This window comes from Neopelma chrysocephalum, unplaced genomic scaffold, assembly GCF_003984885.1.
Source record: "Neopelma chrysocephalum unplaced genomic scaffold, ASM398488v2 Primary Assembly neopelma1_183, whole genome shotgun sequence".
NCBI lineage: Eukaryota > Metazoa > Chordata > Aves > Passeriformes > Pipridae > Neopelma > Neopelma chrysocephalum.
This window is the reverse complement of record NW_020897845.1, coordinates 489,240-509,304: the sequence shown is the minus strand read 5'-3', so window position 1 is coordinate 509,304 and position 20,065 is coordinate 489,240. Positions and strand designations below refer to the sequence as shown.

At 44.4% G+C, this 20,065-nt stretch overlaps 1 protein-coding gene across 2 annotated transcripts; it reads right to left on the bottom strand.

Moving 5' to 3' along the window:
* Positions 1-1,238: 1,238 nt before the first annotated feature.
* On the bottom strand, positions 1,239-19,491 carry DHRS7 (dehydrogenase/reductase 7). 2 transcript variants are annotated; one of them, XM_027702360.1, is made up of 7 exons: positions 19,344-19,491; positions 14,410-14,562; positions 8,700-8,806; positions 8,128-8,367; positions 3,763-3,885; positions 2,136-2,351; positions 1,239-1,439 (listed from the first exon to the last, which is right to left on the bottom strand). In XM_027702360.1, exons 1-7 carry the CDS (start codon positions 19,471-19,473, stop codon positions 1,404-1,406), a joined length of 1,005 nt encoding a protein of 334 aa, XP_027558161.1. In that variant the 5' UTR covers positions 19,474-19,491; the 3' UTR covers positions 1,239-1,403. The 2 variants fall into 2 exon arrangements, with proteins under 2 accessions (XP_027558161.1, XP_027558162.1); XM_027702361.1 differs by lacking the exon at positions 19,344-19,491 and adding an exon at positions 15,426-15,447.
* Between the last annotated feature and the right edge of the window lie 574 nt (positions 19,492-20,065).

Below are 20,065 nucleotides of genomic sequence, written 5' to 3'. Positions count from 1 at the left end.
ACTTCCCCTGTGACTCCTGAGAGCTGCTCTGTTTTGTAACCACGTGTGTGCACCAGCTGTACTCAACTCCTACCAACACCTCCCTGCTTCACAGGCTGTGATGTTCAGCACACAGAGGTAAGTGTAAGACACCTTCATCGTGGCTGTGGAGAACCTTTATTTAAATGAGATCAGTTTTACATCCTTACTAGAGGCTTCTCATCCCCTTTTTCGAGCCTGTGAGGTGGGAGCTGGTGTGTTGTCAAGTGGAATAAACCCTCCACTCAAGACATTTGCCATTTGATTAGGGATTTTGGTTTGGGTTTTTCTTCCTAGACAGTACTTTCCATCTTTTTCATGGCATAAACATCATTCTTGGCTTATTCCTTGCTCTGGTTGGAAACTTATCATAATTTACAAATGAGTTGTTATTCTTTTATTATCACTCGGTGAAGTAAGGATTTTTCTTACCTGGATAGTGTGTGGCCGGAGGTACATCCAGAGATTACTGAGGGGTTTGTCAACAGCAAGGTCACCAAGGGTGTAAGTGCAGGTGAGTTAACCAATACAAAGGAGCAGTAACTTAGCCAAGGGCTGAATTAGGTGTCAGTGCCATGGTAAACATTTTAAAAGTGCAGTTCTTGCTTCCTCATGGCTGCTGCTGCCCAATGCACCACCAGTGCTGCTGAGATTGGCCTCTGCTCTGTACAGGAGCTGGAATTCAGCTTCTACTTCACACTGTAACTGCCAGAGGCTGTTCTGCTGCAGGAACATTCCCTGCTCCTCTCTCCTGCTGCTCTGTAGTTTTAACAAGTGCCAGGGCTTGCAAGAACAGCATTGCTCCCTCCCTTCCCCATTGCCCCATCCACTGTTTGCCTTCACCAAAAGCCACAGGACTGAGGCCTGTGGACCCTGGAGGGGTGCCAAGACCCAAAGATTAAGTAACTTCTAAATGCTGTTTCAGAAGTTCAGGGATTTAGCCCTCAATACACATTTTGCTCAAGGAACACTTCAGAGGCACAGACCAGACATCCCAACCTACAGCAACCTTCTACTTGAGGGTTTGTTTTTTTTGCTCAACAAGAATTAGGAATGAAAGTGAGGGAAACAGGATCCTGGGGTATATAATTTTTAGGCTGCTCACCAGGTATTTGCCAATGTCATAGCAGCGGAAAACATCACAGCAGCCCAGCCTCTCGTGTGTCTCAATGCTTGTAAGCTTAAAAATTCAGCCCGTGGGAATTTTGACATGAAACAGGTGTGTTTAGAAAGAGATTTTTATTTACTCAAGTGTGGCATCAGCTTGATAGATTTGTCAAGATACAGGATGATAAAGATAAAAAAAACTGTTGCTTGCAGTCACGCAGTATGAAAAGTTTCTCAGCCTTAGCACAAGAACAGCATGATTTTGTACAGGCCCATCCTTATTTCTTCTTTCTTGTGTAAGAGGCATCAGCATCCTGGAGGGAGAGGACATTAAATCAGTATTTCACCCCCCACTTTCTGCTGTGTTAAATTTCTTCACTCACAGTGTTTTTTCTTTGAAAGAGCTTGTGACAGGGGGCAGTTACAGTGTGGAAGTAGGAAGTTTCATTTTTGCATTTCCTGCTTTTGGAGTACTTTTAATGTGGGTTTTTTTGTGCCAAGTTCAACAAAAACACAGTAATAATAAATAGCATCTACCAAGCATTACTGCAGGGACAGAAGGCAGCACATCTGTCCCTGGGGCTGCCAGTGTGGGTGAAGAGCCCTGACAGACAATAGCACTGTGGAACACCCTCCTGGGAGGTGCTCAGGTTACGTGCCTGACACAAAAACTAGACACGACCAAGGGAGATTTTTTTCCATAGTCCTAATTCCCAGCTGCATTAAACAATTTTTACGCCAGTGACTTATAACTCTGCATTCATGGTGAGTCCTGAACTTGCAGCCTGTGTGATGGAGATCAGAGCAAGGCCTGGGGCACTACAAGACGTGCTGACTTTGCTGTGCTCACACCGTGTAACTCTACACTAACAGGCTGCAGGAATGGTCTCTGGCTGGGCATCAGCTGCTATGGAAGTGAGGAGGGAAAAAAAAAAACAAACAACAAACCAGGAACGGATCCAAAATGCAATCCCAACATTCCCTGGGCGAAAGAGTCACTCAGCGCTTACCACTCCACTCTTGAAGTTCTGTATCCTCCTCTTGCCCATCCTGTTCATGAGCCACCAGGCCCAGGTGGGCGCGTACTGCCACAGGTAGCACACAGCCAGGTAGGGGTGGTCGCTGATCCAGGCCTCCTTCAGGTCGTTGGCCGTGCTCACCAGGGTGAGCCGCGCACAGCGATCCGTGGGCATCTTGTGGGACTGGTCACCGCTGTTCTCTATGGACTGGGCGGGAGAGAGGGCGAGCAGGGATTAGAGCTGGATCCCAGGGAATGATACAGGCCGAGCTCTGTGTGACAGGCATGCTCCTCCCAGCCTGCCCAGCCAGTACGGCAGAAGCTGGGGCTGGTTTTAACTGTGGGAACACTTCCCACCTTCCTTTGGCTTAATTAAAGCACCTTTTTAATTAATGCCTTGATTGATGGGTCAAAGGTTTAAAAAAAAAAAACCAAAACAATGGATCTCCAAGTTCTGCCCTGCTTCAGCACAGCTTCTACTTGATGGTGACACAGATTATTGGAACAGGTTACCCCCATTCCTGCAGCTCCAGGAAATGGGAACACCCCATGGGAAATGGGAGCATTCCCAGCTTTCTGCCCCCTTCTATGCTACAAGTTACTCAGTAACCAAGTTAGCTGATGAGGACACATTCCCCATTAACTTAAATATTCCTGCCAATTCTCCCTCCATGGGCAATCTCAGCCAAGGGAAAAGCAGGAGGCTGCCTTGGAGCAGGGATGTCTACCCCAGGTCTCGTCCCCATGTATCACTTAGTGAACATAAACCACCCCTGTGAACTTACACATGTTTCACTGCAGCACAAACACACTGCTCTAGCAATCTGTTCTTGTTTCCCAGGGCAAAAGCAGTTCTGGTCTAGATTTGCTCTTCCTCCCTGGTCTTCTGTCACGCTGAAATCTGAGGAATGTGTTTTGCAAGCTTTCCCCATTGCTCAAAGAGTACATCTTTTCTTTCACGCAATTATCAAGCTTTGCAAGCCAAAAATCCTTCCAGAACTGGATTCAGCAATGGGAGAACCCCTCCCCCTCACTGGTGGGTTATCCTGAGCTTCAGATTGATTGAATTTGGGGCAGATTACAGTTTGATGTATCACAGTGGCAGTTTTTTTGCCAGCTGCTTTGTTAGGACAGCCTTTATTAAAAGCCATTGTGCAGTTGGAAGGTTTTGCTTTTCCTCCTGGAACAATCCCTAACAGGAAAGGAATGCACAGCTCCCGTCAGCTGAGCTGGGGCTCTGCCAGCAGCAGCGTCACCCACCAGGGCACAGCGTGACCAGGGCAAACAAAACCCTACCTGTGCCCAAGGACAGTGTTCTGCAGGCAGAGCTGTGTCCAGAAAAGCCTGGACTTTCCCCCAGAACTGCAGTACAGGGGCTGTACAGTAAATTTTACCAGACTTGGGTTGTATGTGTTGGAAGAGAGAAGGCATAAAACAATTATCAAACTCAATTTTTTTTTTAATCGTACAGACTGGACAGTTCTGTACCACTCAAAGCACTTTGTGGTAAAAAGATGAGGTCAGTGTTTGCTGGGAGGAGGAAAAGAAAAGAAAACCATGAAAGGATCACTGGCCCTGCAGCAAAAGTTGAGTTTATAACAACAGAACTGAGTTCTTACCTTTGCAAGATTCTCTGTAAAGACATTTTGGATAATCTTGGACTGCACAGGCCCTGGGCAGATGTTGATGATGCTGATCTCAGGGTAGTCAGTCAGCTCAGTCCGTAGGGAATTAAAAAATCCCTACAAGAAAAGAATATAATGAAATCTTCCTTTTACCATGTTTTTGCAAGGTTTAACTGACTACATCTTTTCATACTAATTCATGTTGTAAAAATTGAACAGTATTCCACTAAAATTCCTACTACTTTCTTTGACTTCCCACAATCAACGGCTAATTTAACATTTTATCACCAATTACAGACATTGACATATCAACCAGTGTGCAGTGTATTGTGTATTTGGGAAGACAAGGATAATTTTACTAAACTACATCCTGATTCTGCTGTCCCTGTACTGAAGACGAGCTTTGCTATTCAGTAGTGGAAATGCCACCAATTCTAAGAACTACAATATCATGGAAATTACCTTTTCTAGGTGATTTGCTCTTCGTGGTGAGATTAAAGATTTTATATGGTTTCTATCAGTTAAGTGGCTTTACTGAGTAAGTGGCTGGTTTTATGTAAGAGAAGGAGGAAAACTTTTCAGCACAGCAAGTCAAAAGGTGCACCCTGACAAACTTAGAGGGGCAATTCTGCACCACTGAATTCACTGCAAACTTTGAAATCTGCATCCACGCAGACATAAATCTTATTTCAGCCCAGGAATATGACACCAGTGTATCCAAGTTAAACTGTAATTACAAAAACTGCAAATACTTCTTTTCTTTAAGCTAACAGGACACAAGTTTTCTGAATCTGGGTAGCATTTCACATTTACATGGCAACTGTTATGGGAAACACAAGCAATTCTGGAGGGCACTGGTCAGGCACTGGCCAAGCACTGATGATTTAGCCAGCACCCCATCATGTCTTACCTTTGACCTGCTTAGTAACAGTTCCCTGTATTTATTCCAACATGTAATTTTGTGTCAAAACAGAGACAGAGAGTGAGCACAGGCTGATAAACTCCCACTGTAGTAAAATGTTATCACTTGTACTCCTCTCCAGCTTGGGAAGAGGGCTGGCTGACCCAGAGCTCCTCACTGGGTAGCAATACAGGGCTAAAACCAGTCACATACGAGCCTGTGATGACACAGAAGCATCAGCTGGGACAAGCCACAGAAGCTCTTGCACACTCTGACCAAGAACCTGAGCTCCAATTTCCCAATTGCTGGTGGCTAATTCCAGTTTATGGATTGCACACAGGCTTTGCAGTTCAGTTCCCTAAAAGCTCTGACAGCATATTTAAAGTTGTAAGTACCTGCAGGCCCCAGAGCTGGTGTCAGACCTTCACAGCATGGTAGCAAAGCCTGGAGAAGACTAAGTTCTAATGTTAAAGACACTTATGTGCCCAGAAATCTGCTCCTGGACCACAGGAATCTGCCAGCCACCCAGTTTTTTTGGATTAAAAAGCCAGGCCTTCCTTGGATTACCTCCTGCCCTCAGAGGAGCCTCCTCCAGCCCACTGAGCACCTTCAGATGTGGCACCAACACAGTTGTGAAAACCAGAATCTTGCATGTACTCAGTCCCCTCTGGAGGCTCTATATACAGTTTGTACATGCTCTCTAATTCCAGCACTTATCTCTGATATCCAAAGATAGCTGGTATGAAATTCCTCCACTTCCTCCCAGGAAACAAGCTTTAAATTCCTAAGAAAGAAAAGCAGTTGCTCTCTTTGAATTCAGGCAGGGACAGACCCAGATTTGGGAGCAGTAAAGGAACTCAAGTGCAAGAGGAAGAACCTGAGTGTCTCCACCAAGCCCAGACTGCAGCCAGCTCTGCCACACAGACACGGGGTGTGTGGGACAGGAACTGCTCCCAGTCATCCCTGGGCCTTTCCAGCTTGGTGAACAAATCCTAGAAGATGCTGAAGAAGGCAAGGCTGAAATGAATCCTCTGACAGAAACATTTACAAATTCCACCAATGACCAGAGAATTGAACAAAAAGAGGAGTTTTTGCTGCTCAGTGCAGTCCATGGACTTATTAGGCAAGTTCCTGATGAAGGGACATTTTGAAGGCCGCTCTGATCCACTCCACATGCCACCAGTTAGACAAATTACAACTGGATGAATGGCACAGGATCTCCATGAGCATCATCTGACCAAGAGAGAAACTCCTTCAGTCAGATGCAGACTCCTATGGACTCGACTCACACTCTTACAGCATTGAAACAAAGGACAATTTCATCACTAGAACATTGTTATGAAGAATTCCAGTTGGCATGAATCAAAGCGTGATTGTTTCAAGAACAAATTCTAATTCTAAGCAGAATTCCTTCCTTCCTTCCTCCTCCAACTGCCATTTAAAAGAATTTAAAAAAAAACAACAACAAAACAAAACCAGCAACAGTAGGGACTTTTCCACAAAAGGTATGATTAAGATTGCAGCATTGAGGGTGTCAGATGTGACAGACTCCAAGGCATGAATTAAAAAAACCAAACCAAAAACCATAACAGATGAATTCATGTCAGACAGGCTCATATACTTAATAACTGGTGGCCAAAATGCAACCTTAATTTCGAGAAGGTCTTAAAATACAGGTGGATACATGCTGGGAAAACACAACAGGAAAAGCATCACTTTAAGCTTTGTCTTATTTTTCCCCTCCCTTCTCTCCAGCCCTGTGGGTCCCTTCCAACTCAGAATATTCTGTGATATCTGTGATTTCTTCTTGGTCACCATCAGAGATGGGCTACAGGGGTATCTGAAGAGGGCTGCCACTCTTGCAGACTTCCCTTACCTGAACTGTACTGGTGAAGTTCAATATTCAAAAAAAGCTTTTCCTAGTTTTTGGGGGCTTCCTGCCCACACTTAGCCTTAGCTCCAGACCAGGAGAGACTCTCAGACAGAGTCTTTTTGAAGTCTATGCTGCAAATCACAAGTTTCAACACCTGCAATTGGTATTTGTAGAATTACTGTGAAAGAAACAAGAATGGAGGTTAAAGCCTGGCCTGGTTATTTGAGCAGAGGGAGAAGCTAACGAAGATATAAGCAGTTCAGAGAGAGTATTTTAATTTATTTTAGAAATCTATCTCTTTAAAGCTCTGTCCACGCTCTCAATCTTAACATGAGATTCAGAATTCCGAGTATTTTTAAAGCAGCACATGAATTCCTTGTGCTCTGCAATTAATTAGCCACGCTTGGCCCAACTGCACCACACCCAGAGATAATTCAACCGAAAGAACATTTAATAAATAAAAGGAGCATGAAGGGGATCCAGGCTTCTGCTCACTGCATTCTTCTAATTTAAATCTACTAGACTGAACCCAAAAGTTGGCCTCTAATGGGCAATTTCAGCACTGCTACTCCAGTGAAGAGCAGCAGATCCCTCCCCACCACTAAGTGAAAACTTTTTGTCAGCAGAGACCTGTCACCATCGTCTACACCTCCATTCTTTCACGTGGCTTTGCAGTGTCAGCCACTTGTTACATTTTTGTTGCTGTTAGTCAAATTTTCAAAAAGGTCTTGATCCCCCAGCTTAAGCAGTTATTTACTCTGTTGACGTGCTTAAATGCAGCAGGGGGGGAGAAGGTGCCAGTTTTTTAAACCACCACTGAGCACAGCTGAAGTTTGCTTTACTCAGATCAAAGCGTACATTAGCAGGAAGACAAACAGTGGTGAAAGACGAATATGTCTAAACAAATTTACCAGTTAAACAAATGATTCCTCAATGATACAGGCACATACTCTTCTGAGCTCCTCTTTTATGTTTTTCCACTCAAGCGAGGCTACTTTCAAAAACCCTTTCCAAGCAATACTGAAAGTTAAGTGTTAGGCAGAAGAAACTTCCTGTGAGCTGCCAGTTCTTCACACCAGAGCAACACTCAGAACTGTTGGGAAGATTTGTTCAGATATTCCCAGATGGATCAAAAATTCTCCTTTTCCTGAGCAGTTTGCTTTACCACTCACTGTTCTCACTTTACTGTCCTAGAGATTTCCTGTAGTCTTAAAACTCTCACCAGTGACTTTTCCTCCTTCACTGAGTTGAGAACTTTTATACAGAATAATCCTCCTCTTTAGGTATTCCCTCATCTGAGGGCCAGAGGCCAAGGTCTTGTGTTTCACAGTGGAATTTTACCCAGGTAGTGGTTAGAACCAACTAAGATGGCACTTGAATTCTAGTCAGAAAACAGATCTATACTGGGAGCTGAGATATTTTGCATTTCAGAGCAAATTCATTTCAGGACTTTCAATACCTGAGGATGCTGTGTTTAATTTCTTGGGAGATTTGTGTTTTCTGCACAGAATAAAGTCCTTTGCCATAGCACTGATGCTGGTCTATTACACAGCAAGACTTAATTAACTTCCAAAATTGAACTTACCTGCAGAGCATGTTTGCTGGCACAGTACCCAGTGGCAAGAGGAGCTCCCATGATACCCATCACACTGCTCACAGTAACAATCTTTCCTCTTTTCCTCTGGATCATGTGATTCAGGACATACTTTGTTAAAGAGATTGTACCTAGGTAGTTGAGTTCTATGATGGCATTGTAGACATCCAGGTTTGTATCCACAAACAAGGAGCGCTGGGAGCGTCCTCCATTGTTGACCAAAACATCAATCTCGGGAAAGATATAAAAATAAATTAATATAACATATTTCCTTTAGTTCTCGCGCTTCCTCAGCCAACTCAGTGACACCAAATTAGTTTTTAGTTGGGCCCAGGGATTATTTGTTTGTTGTTGCATCTCAGCAAAGCCTGCTGAAACCCAGAAGCAAGCAACAGAAGGGATAAAAATTCAGGGACTTTTTGGCAAGTTTAATACTGATACTGAATAAACATGTAGACACCGGTGAACTTATCATACAATAAAATAAAAGTAGAATAAGAACATAAATGCAGGTCTAGGAGGTAGAGAAGAAAAAGCAGTTTAACCCCAGAAGCATGCCTTACCTTGCCAAAATGCTTAAGAACACTGTTGGTTGCAGCTTCATGAGAGGATCTGTCAGTCAGGTCAAGACGCAGAACAAGGATATCTTTTTCACTCAAGCTGCTGATCTCTAAAAACAACCATGGAGTGAATGGGAACCAGTAAGAGACTGCTAATGTAACAACTGGGGGAAATGTAACATGCTTTTAAACACCACATTTTCAAGAAAAAGACACCAAGAAACTGTAACACCAAGTTGGAAACTAAATGCTTGCTTTGTTTTCATTTTTATCTCCACGTAGAATCCATTTTTTACCTGTTCCTACCAGGTCCTTCTTTTCTCATCATTATGCTTTTGTACATGAAAAGCTTGACTTTATCAAAACAGGCTTGTGTAGCTCAATACAGACAAATCAATTCTCCAAATAAATTGCAACAGTTGGGAGTAACGTGCATCCAAATTTTTCTCTGAGCCAATCAGAAGCACAGCACATTGGCAGCCCTGACATTTTGCTTAGATGTTAACAGGTCAAGCACATTTATTCCTGATAACAGGACTAGCACAATTTAGAGTCAAAACACAACATCATCCACACCTGAGTAGCTATGAGGTCAAGTCTAGAGGAGCTGGATTATTGGGGCATTATTGGAGGAAGCAGGAGGGTTTTGTTTAACTGGCAGTTTTAACACATCCATCTCCTGAAAAAAAAGTCAGCTGCCATCAAGTTCCAGCCCTCGTGTTGAGTGCTTGTACCACTGTCTCTTCAGAACAACTGACCTCTTCCATAGAAAGCATTTTTTTGAACACTGATTTGTTACCCTGGGGTTTCGGGACAGATGACTCACAAAAATAAAATCTTCATCACTTCCCCCTTTTTAACTACATATAGCATGATTTTTTTGTTTTATTTATATTAGTTTGATAGTGCTATTTTTGTTTCTAAATCATTTCCCAGCCACAACTAAGTGTACCTGCTCCCCTTTAAGCAGCTGAACTCTGCAGAGAGCCTCAGGCCTTGATTTTTTAGTTGCTACTTCTTGCATACACAAGGAAGGTTAAACTTTGTCTTAACAGTGATGAAGAAATAAAGAGGTTACTTAAATCCATCAGTTGCCTCTGTTCAAAGGTCATTAGTGCTTAAGCCACTGGTCAAAACAAACCCATCTCTCTGGTTTAACACTACAAGTATTTCCATTTATTGCTCCCTCCAACCCCCTTCAGTTTTTTCCAGAAATACAGCAGTAAAATCCATGTAGTTTAAGCTGCCCTCTCAGAGACACATCTTCACCTCATGCTGCCTCAAGCAGATTTGCAGGGCTGAAACCTGTCGGGGTGTAGAGTGTTTCTGCCTTGGATTAACAAGACCACACACTCAACCCAGCCACAAAAACTACACAGAGGAGAAAGAAAAGAGCAGAGGAAGAGACACAGACTGCTGATAAGGAAGGAAGTGCTCTTTTATAAGATGTGAGAAACTTTTGACATCAGAGAATTTCAAACCAGAAACCTTGTTTTGGAGCAATCCAGAGTCCAGTTTGATTTCCACTCCCCAAAGCACTCAAAACTGTATCTCTCTAGCAGCTTCCTTAATTCTTTTCTAGGGTGAGGAATCCTTACTCTGTTCATAGACAGCTTTCACAAAACTTCAAACATTCCTGTTCCCCTTTTTCTAAACTACTTCTCCCATTCACTCATCCCATTTTTTTTCTGGCTGGGCACAGCACTGTGCCCAGTGCCAAAGGCATGGGCATGTCCCAGTTTATACACTGCCAGAATGATGTTCTTCATTGCTTTTACTAATAAACCCCAACACTCCACTGCCTTTTTTTGCCTGCTACCAAACTGATGTGTTTAAGGGAACAATAATGACAGCCAGAAAAACACTTGGTCCCAAGTGGGAGACCTTAGTTCAGAGTTCATTGTTCAGGTTTCAGATCAATGACTCTTTTCAATACATGTGAACCCCAGATCTCAGTTTCTCATAACATGATAAACATTATTGCTCAGTGTAGTGTTTTCCAGCTCTTCAGCATTTCCTCTTCTTTTATTTCTCCCTTGTGTGATGCCATTAGATAGAAGTTGAGCTTTTAGCAGAGGCTGATCCATGTGACCTCCTGGGGTCCATTCCCCAACCTCCATTACCGCACAATTCTTGAACTTACAGATTGCCTGTCACTCATTTGGCCTATCCATATTTAAATCATATTTGAGCTTTGTCAAGCCAGGAAACATCCCACTTACTTGTATTCTTTTTAGGGCTTTTGAGAGAAAGCAGCCTCCAACATTTCTGATAAAATTCAGCTCACAGTGCAGAGAGTGGCTGGGGGAAATAGAGGAGCCATTTGTAGGAGCCTTGTAAGTTATACAAGTTGTTTTCTCTCCCTCCTGCACAAGTGCAATGAAGTGTTGAGTTGGCACAGGCATGACTCAACAGGTATTACCATAGCTCTTACAGGGCTTTCCTTCTCTCTCTCCCTCAGCTTTTAGGCAGTGTGGAATGCATAAACCTGTATCACAGGGTGGTGTCACTAAATTTTGAACAAGATACATGTGCTTGTTTCTGACATCCAGTTCAGTTGCTGCTGTGTACAGCCTCTCCAGCAGCCTTGTCACAGCCCATTAGCTCCAATTATGCCGCATAATTCAGCCAAATTCACGTTGATGTTACATGTTGCAGCTCAATCCTAATCCACCTCACGCTACTCAAACCTTGTGGAACAGTCTTGAACTCAACTGCAAAGAGAAAACATGAAAACATGCAGGTGGAAGCAGGGACAAGCCACTCAGGAAGCACATGGACCCACTGCCCAAGCACGCAGGGATGGAATCAGGAAGATTAACAACCAGGTGGAGTTGAAACTGGTGAGGAATGTGAAAGGCAACAAAGGCTTCACAGGCACAGCAGCAATAGAAAGGAAACCAAAGACACAGTGAGCTCACTGCTGAGCAGGGATGGTGAGGGGGAAGTGAGGAAGGGCACAGAAAGATGTCAGGTACTTATTGCCTTCTTTGCCTTAGTCTTCTCTGGCAAGATCTCCTCTCAAGTCTCCCACACTCCTGAGGCTGAACTCTGGGAGAAATAAATACTAACAGAGTCAGAGGAAGACAAATTAGGGACAAACTGCATATATAGGCAGGGCAATATATACATCCAAGATTTACAAGAGCTGATTGATATCACTCATCTTTGGTAAGTGCAGTAACTCCCCGGTGACTGGAGAAAATGAAGTGTCACACAGCCTAACCTCAGCCCTAGGGAAAGTTATGTGGCAATTCCTCCTGAAAGCAATTTCCAAGTACATGAAGGAGAAGTAGGTATGTGGGAAAAGCCTGCATGGATCTAGCCTGGCCATATACTGCCTGACCAACTTAATTGCTTTTTGTGATCTGTGGTATCCCCTCCCTGATCAATATATTTTAGTATCTTCATTAATGAACCAGATGATGGGACAAAACACAGGTTTTGAGAAAATTTTCAGTTAACATCAAGGTCAGAGGAGCAGTTGCTCTGCTGCAAAGCAGGACTGCCATGGAGAGGCATCTTTACAAGCCCTAAGAACAGTCTGACAAACTTCATTAAGCTCGATAAAGTCAAATGCCAAATTTCCCACGTGGGACAGCACAATGCTCTGCAGTACTGCAGGCCAACATCCAGCTGGTTACAGATCAGCTCCCCAAACAAGACCTGAGGTCCTGATGGGAGGACAACAGCAAGCTGAGAGTAAGTCAGCAATTGGTTCTGGCAATTACAAATGCTAATGGGCTGCACTAACAAAAGCAGACTGAGGGAAAGTGATTTTTAAGAGCCTCTACACAGCCTTCTCAGACTGCATCTAAAGCACTGTGTCCAGTTTTGGACCCCCCTAGTTCAAAACAAATACACATACACTGGAGATAGTGTAGATTAGGGCCACTAAGATAGTCAAGGAAAGGGGTAGTAGCTGGATTTACATGGCCTTGAGAAGCAAAGGATGAGAGTGAAGTGTGTTCAATTACTCTTCCATTACTGAAAGGCTGGTGATAGAAAACATGAAGTAACTATCACAGAATCATAGACTCAGAATGATTTGGGTTGGAAGGGACCTTAAAGACCATCCAGTTCCAACCCTCTGCCACTGGTAGGGACACCTTCCACTAGCCCAGGTTGCTCCAAGCCCCAACCAACCTGGCCTTGAACACTTCCAGGGATGGGGCATCCACAGATTCTGTGGGCAACCTGTGCCAGGGCCTCACAGGGAATAATTTCTTCCAAATATCTAATCTAAACATGTCCTCTGTCAGGTTAAAGCCATTCCCCCTTGTTCTATCACTTCATGCCCTTGTTATGTTTCTGTGTTACTGAAGAGTTTCCAGTATTCCTACTAATCAGACCTTTAGTTAAAGGTTAAAGTTTAGCAGCAAATATTTGCAAAGCACAGGGCTACACAAGACTTTAAAGCTCATACGTAGCACAGCTCAGACATTCACAGGGTCACTTAAAAGTTGGCAGAAGCAGAAATCATCTCAGATAAGTCTGTACTCTTGGTGCACATGAATTGAAATATTTCTGAATACTCCCTTGACACATAACCCTCTCATACAAGTATTTCCTGAAAATGCCTATCCAGGATTAGAGCTCCTGCAGCCTATCTTGTGTTATCAGTTTTGCAATGATAACAAACAGCCACAGACACAGATGTAGTTGCAGACTCCTTCTGACCACTAAACACAGCACTGGCATTCTGTCACGACTGCCGCCCTGTCATTGCACGTCCCCTACTTCTTTTTAAATGTAAAACTCTAAGTGGTTGCTTTTTGGAACCATCAGTAAACAAAACTAAGGGGTTGTGCATTTTTGAAAGTTCCTTGAGAGACTTTCTGAGTAGGCTGCTGCAGGTTTTAGCTTTCCAGAAATGTTTAGGTGCTAACCCAAGAAAAAGATTTCAGTGTTCCCTAGCACACGTTCCAAGTAGACTGTAGACATTCTATCAACATTACTAGGAATGAGCTGCTGGTGTGATAACAGATTCCCTATAAAACACTGCATCCTGAGCCGTAGAGGATAAACAGCCTGAAAGAGGTGTAACATTAATCATGTTCAAAACCTCTGTCAGCATGAATTAACTGTATATCCCTCTCACTGCCAAGACAGAAAACAGGAGGGAAAAAGAGAAACAGGAGAAATGAAACCAGACTACTGACTCCACAGGCATATGAAAGATAAATGGAATAGTTAAACATTCCACTTCACATTTGTTCCTTTTGATCTACAGAAGATCCTTTTTCTTGCACATACTTAGAACAATTTCTCCTGAACATTTCTACTCATTCCTGTTCTAAAGAGCAAAGTCAGTCATTGCTCTGTGTGTAACACACACAAACCTGAAGGAAGATTTCTCAGCAGGGTGCACCTACATGGTTTGGTTCTTTACAGGATGATACCCCTGAGATTGTTTCCTCCATTCCCCGCAGTATTTATTGCATTTCTTAATCTAGTATCTTACAAGACCACTTGCAGTTGATAAGGAGATTTTTAGGTAACAGAGGCTTATGAAGGAACTTCTAATGCAAGTCTACATAAAGGCTTCTCGCTCACAAAAAGAAAATACCAGCTTCAAAGGTACAGTGAAGCTCTGTATAAAGCTGACTTTCACCATTAAATTTATTCCTGTGACATGTGGGTTAGTGTTTCTGCGGCAATTCCACCCCAGCAAGAGTGGAGCTGTTTGCATGAAGCAGTAAGTTGTACTTACCAAGGCATTTCCTTTTCACTCTCTCCAGCTCATCCTCCCTTCTTGCAGAGATGGCAAGCAGAGCTCCTATCTTTGCCAGCTGGTAAGTCAGTTCTTCTCCGATTCCACTTGAAGCTCCTGTCACCCAGACAACTTTGCCACGCAGCTCATTTTCTGTCAAAGGAATGAAGACAGCAGTTTACACATTGCCAACGCCAGGATAAACATCTAACTCACTGCAGGAGTACAATCTGATACTGTTTTTAAGAAATCTGATATTGTTTTTAAGAGATATGCTCCAGTTTGGGGGTATTACAAAATCCTGACTTCTTTATTTTTTTAGTCACATGAAGTTGTGAAATTGCTCATAGTTGTTCTGTTGCCATTTGAACTTTGTTCCAAGGGTAATCTGAATAAACATGGATTATTTACCTGATGGAAGAAATTTGATTGCATTTCTGCAAGCCATCCACACACAGCAGTTCCACTAACCTCATCAAACAGAGCTTCAGAGGAAAAGGGAGAAGAGAATTCTTGGAAGTGACAGGAAACAGTTACTGTATTGCAAATCCAAAGAAAAGCCTAAGCAAACCCTTCCAAATAATGTTTCATCCCAATAACGTTCCTAAGTAACTGCTGACAGACCAGAATTCTCTGAACAAAGACAGCTGATCATAAAACCCCAAATGGGTGTTAATTCACTTTGTTTTGTATCTGATGCAGGTTAATTCCTGCATTGGCCAGAGCACAGCACAAAGAGTTCCTAAGGTGTAAGTTCACGTGTGAATTCCCCATGTACTCACAGTTCCTGCCCTGACATGCTTTTTTAACCTGTAGCAAAAATAAGAACACCTTACTCCTCTTACTCCTTTGCTGATAGGCCTGTTCCCCCTTGCTTACAATCATTCCCACTACTATGGTACACCTGGGTACTGGGAAAAGGCTTAGCTTTCCAGACATATATCCAAAACCATCAAATACAACAGATGGCTGAAAATCACCCATTTAATTCTAGAACATGATTTAAGGATGATCACTCATATCACAGCACTTTCCAGAGTGTACACTGACACTTGTTTGTGTTCTCCAAGATCAGTTTTAGTGAATAGTAATCTTGGGGAAGATCTGACTCACTCAGAGCACTGCTGACAGGAACTCCTCCTTCTCTTTCCCAAGTTTGTGAAGAGGAGTATTTCAACATCTTGCCAATCAATAAGATGTCATGGCATAATTCAAACAGCAGAGCCAAAAGCAGTTCCTGAGACTTTAGGCCAGTTCCACTCTGAAAAGGGTCACAGTAGCATTTTTCAGCTTTTTAAGCTGAAACTTACCCATCATTTAATTTAGCAAAAATACTTCTTTTTCACTGCAGCTGGTGGCTGGCACTACTTTTACTTCCTGCTTGCTCCAGGGATTCATTTCCTGATTTTCTCTACACTACGCTGCATTTCAAATTTCTACTTTTGGAGTCTTAATGACATAAAACCCACAAAAACATCAGCACCAAAACCTTCTACTCTTTTGACAAGAGCAGAGAGCGCTAAACACTGACTGTCAGAGCTCAGCTTGAGTTTGTGGGACTGGCAGTGAGTGGTATTTTCTTTTTTTAAGCTGACTGTATTTTAGCCAAAGAAAAATCCCTCATAAAAACAAGCTTTTGTGGTCTGGTTTTTTAATTTGTTTCTAAAAACACTAACAACAGCAACAAGAGTCACTTCCCAAAGGAGAGATGTATTCTAAGGTTATGAGCTTGGGAGGTGGAAAGAGATATTGCTGAAGTTGTAGGAATATCCACTGTATTCATCATTATACTAAATGGCTGCTGTCTGTAAAGCTTATTCACACCCTTTTCCTACAGTTTTATTCCAATATATTCCCAATTCATTGAACTAATGACAAGGAACAGGGGGGTTCACCTCTCCTACTACATTTTTTTAGACAGAAAGCACAAATAGACAAACTCTACATGAACAAAACAACACATGGACATACTTTCAGCCCTGCTTACCACACTCATTCCTCTTGCTACTGAAAACAAATCCGCTTCCTCCTACCCCTTAGTTTCCCAGTTCCCAACCTGTCTTGGGCAGCTTCACAGCAGTTATTCAGGATCTTGTTCTGTGAACAGAATAATTAACTGAGATAAGGCAAGTTTTCCACCAATTCCCCAGCGCTGAGTTACCCAGCACTGAGCTACTGAGAGTTAACATAATGGAAAACCTCAAATCCTGGTGCAGAGCAAGTATCAAACCATCAGATTGCTCCAGAGTAAGTGTCCTGTTGTTACTGGAAGTAAGTTTAAAAATTAACCGGGCGAAATTAAAAAATAAAAGCAGATTATACTATTACTAACCATTAACTACTGTGTTACCAGGCATAACAAATAAAAGGTCGGACAGAGTCACACTGCAAGTAATCCAAAAAGTGGGTTTGTAGTTCTATTTAGAGGGGTTTTTTTTCAAACATTGTATAGCTCTTATAGCGCAAGGCTGCCATGTCATTTCATTCAGGAAAAATATTTGAGGTGGGGAAGTTTACAGCAGAACATCCTCCCCACAGACCTGAAGAACTACACCATTATTCCCAAATTTAGGAGTAGGCTTTCATACATAAATGGATCTCCCTTAGCTTGATAATACTGGACTGCCTGTAAAAAGCACAGGCTTTAGAATGACTGTTGTCCAGTTAAGGAAACACGACACATAAGGAAAGGCACCCAGCACCCAGAAATCCTTCTCTCCCGACCACAAACATACTCAGAAGGTGGGAAGCAATCCAGCATTTCCCAATTAAAAAAATCCAGAAGTCAATTTTGTCTATAGAATTGAATCACTGAAATGGAACCAGTCCTACCTACCTTGAAGCCTTTCTCTGTAATTATAGTTTACAGGACAAGAAACATACGAGATCAGCCTGCTTTCTGCCAAATATTTTCATGTCCAAAAACTTCAACTTCTATAATAATGTTGTAGAAGTGATAACACAATATAATGACTGCAAGAGTGACAGCTCTAACAACAGCTTTAATTAAAAATCAAGGGTTTTTTTATGGGATCCACATGTTATTTATGTAGACACACTACATTATATGCACAATATCGGGATGAGTAAGAGAAATTTATTTAAATAAACATCTTTTCCAGTGTTTGTCACTTCTGTTTTCTTACCTGATTTCCCAAATGGTACAATTTCAGCTATATATTTTACTTACTTACAAGCACTAAGGCTGGGGACGGGGGGGTGCCAAAGCACAGCTCACCTCTTACGTAGACAAATTTCTGCCTGATTCTTCTTATATTACATGTTGAAACAACTCCATCACTACATTGCTCTTTATGTGGTAACTTTTAGACACTACTTAAAAGTTTTCCAGGCTTCCAATAATTCTCAAGGCTACATTCAGTAACACTGTCTACCTGAGAGCTCCTACACCTTGATGTGCATTGCACGTAGATCACTCAGGACAGAGCTTCAATTCTGGTTATATTAGTAGTCAGGATTTATCTTGTTTCTCTGTAAAGGTCATGGAAAGACTCAGGGCAAAGTTCACACATGAAGATTTTTTGTAGTTTTCTTACAGCAAGGGTACTATCTTCCCGATGGAGTTAGTATAAAACCTTGGGCTGCATATCCGAAAAGTTACACAAGACTGTTCACGCTGATTTAAATTTAGTAATTTTTAGAGCTTTATTACTTGTGCTAGTCCATATAATGGAGAACAGAAAAGCATGCACATTTGCAGTACCCTTCTACTGAAAGCAAAACACAGGGATGTCTCAACAAGTTTGTCCTTCTCTCTCAAGCCATTCCTAACGCCAAATTTCACCTGCACCACCACCCACCACCAAATCACGGTCCCAAGCCAAACCTTACTCCATCATTCCTGATCCACCTTCATTTGACACAGTCCTATCCCCCATCTCAGCCCAACAACCAGTTTTAACTTCCACATGGGACATCTTATAGTGTCCCTCATCCCACCTTCTTTTGGATCAGCTTCTGCCCCCACTCCCTGCTTCCACCTCAACCACCCACACCCAGCAGCTCTCAGCAGCCCCAAATCACCACTGCTGGCTAGGCTGAGGGGGAATATCCAGAAATTTATGGCTTTTCTGGAAAAAAGCCTCTATTAAGCAAACAAAGCCTATGATTTCCAAAGATCTTTGTCCAGAAGTAGGAAGAATTGCAGTCGGATTAGAAAGATCAACACTTGAAGAACATAATTCCTCAAGAGCTAGAATTGAAAGTCCCTGTTTTGGCAGCATTTTATCGAACTTTTGTACCCACGGGTGACAAAGGCAGCACCGCACGGAAACATGTACAGCCCCCGAGAGCATCGCGTGGGGCTGGCCCCTGGCACCGCTCACGGTACAATCCTCGGAAGAGGAAACCCCTTTAAACCCAACATCAATATTCATGTTTACTTCGAAGTAAACACTTTCAACACCCCTGCGAAACCCAGACCTGCCTGGAGATGTCAGGACAAGACGGAGCAGAAGCTAAAACAGACGACGAAGGGCACGCCCGTCCCCTTCCCAACCCTTCCCTCGGCACCACCCCCGCTCCACGCACTCCCCGCAGGCCCGTGGCAGGACTGGGAACCTGCCCAGAAACTGTGCAAAACAAGCAGGTTTTGGGGGCAAACGCGCCAGCCCCCGCCACGGACCCGCGGGGACCCCACGGACGCCGCGGCGCGGCTTTCAGGGAGCTGCTTTACCGGCACGGGAGGTCTTATCTTGGTATAGGGGCAGGTAAACTTGTGGTATTTTTCTGGATAAGCCCACGGGACAGCCGGCGAGGGTTGGTGCCACCGGGCAGCGGCGGCTCTCTGAGGACTCCCCACACGCTGCCGCCACCTCAGAGCAGCGCTGCCCGCCCGCCCCCGGTCAAACCGCGGCGCGGCCGCCCCGCTCTCCCCCCTCCGCCCCGGGGGTTGCAGGCGGGGGCGGCATTACCTGGCTTCTTCCCCCGCCACTCGGCCCACAGCAACGTGAGGTCCCCGTCGGCCCGCAGCCAGCGCAGCAGCTGCAGCAGCAGCGCCAGGAGGGCCCCGCCCGCCAGCACCAGGCACAGCGTACACGCCATCGCCTCAGCCGCAGCCCGCCCGCCCGGGGCGCCCCTTTATCGGGAGCCGCCCCCGCCCGCCCGCCGCCAGCGCCGGCCTCCCGCCCGCCTCCCGCCTCCCTTCCACCCCCGAGCCCTCCCTTCCACTATCGCTGCGCTCCCCCAGAGGCGGGAGGCGCTGCCGGCCGGGCCGCTGGCGCGGTCAAGGCTGGGGCGATAAGCGCGGGGTTTGCAGGGCAGAGCCCTCGCGTGTGGCCGCGGGGTGAAGGTCGGGTTCTGGGAGCGGGGCGCTCTTGTTTCCCCCTCCCCGCCGTGCCCCCAGGCGAGCGGGGGCTGCCCGGCCTTCCCCTAGGGTAAAGAGCGCTGCCCGCCGGGCATCGGGGCGGCCTGCGGGGCTTGGCGCCGGTGTTCGGGGACGAATCAAACACCGGTGTTCGGAGGTCAGACACTGGGTGTTTCAAACACCGGTGTTCGGAGATAAAAGAAACAGTGGCCGTTGTCCTGGAAAGCCCCGTGGCTGTCCCTTGAGGAACCCGGCGATTAATCTCCCCACGGGGGCTTCCAACCCACCTGCAGCCACCCCTGGTCCCTGTCACAGACCATAGGCTTTCCA

Bases quoted from the DNA above. Each gene is read 5' to 3' on its own strand.
- DHRS7 (XM_027702360.1), bottom strand. From the start codon at position 19,473: ATGGCGTGTACGCTGTGCCTGGTGCTGGCGGGCGGGGCCCTCCTGGCG. The intron at 8,807-14,409 runs GTAAGTACAACT...GGTTGTTTTTAG, and splicing joins AGTGAAAAGGAAATGCCTTG to AGATCAGCAGCTTGAGTGAA. The intron at 3,886-8,127 runs GTAAGTTCAATT...CTTTTCTTGTAG, and splicing joins CCAGCAAACATGCTCTGCAG to GGATTTTTTAATTCCCTACG.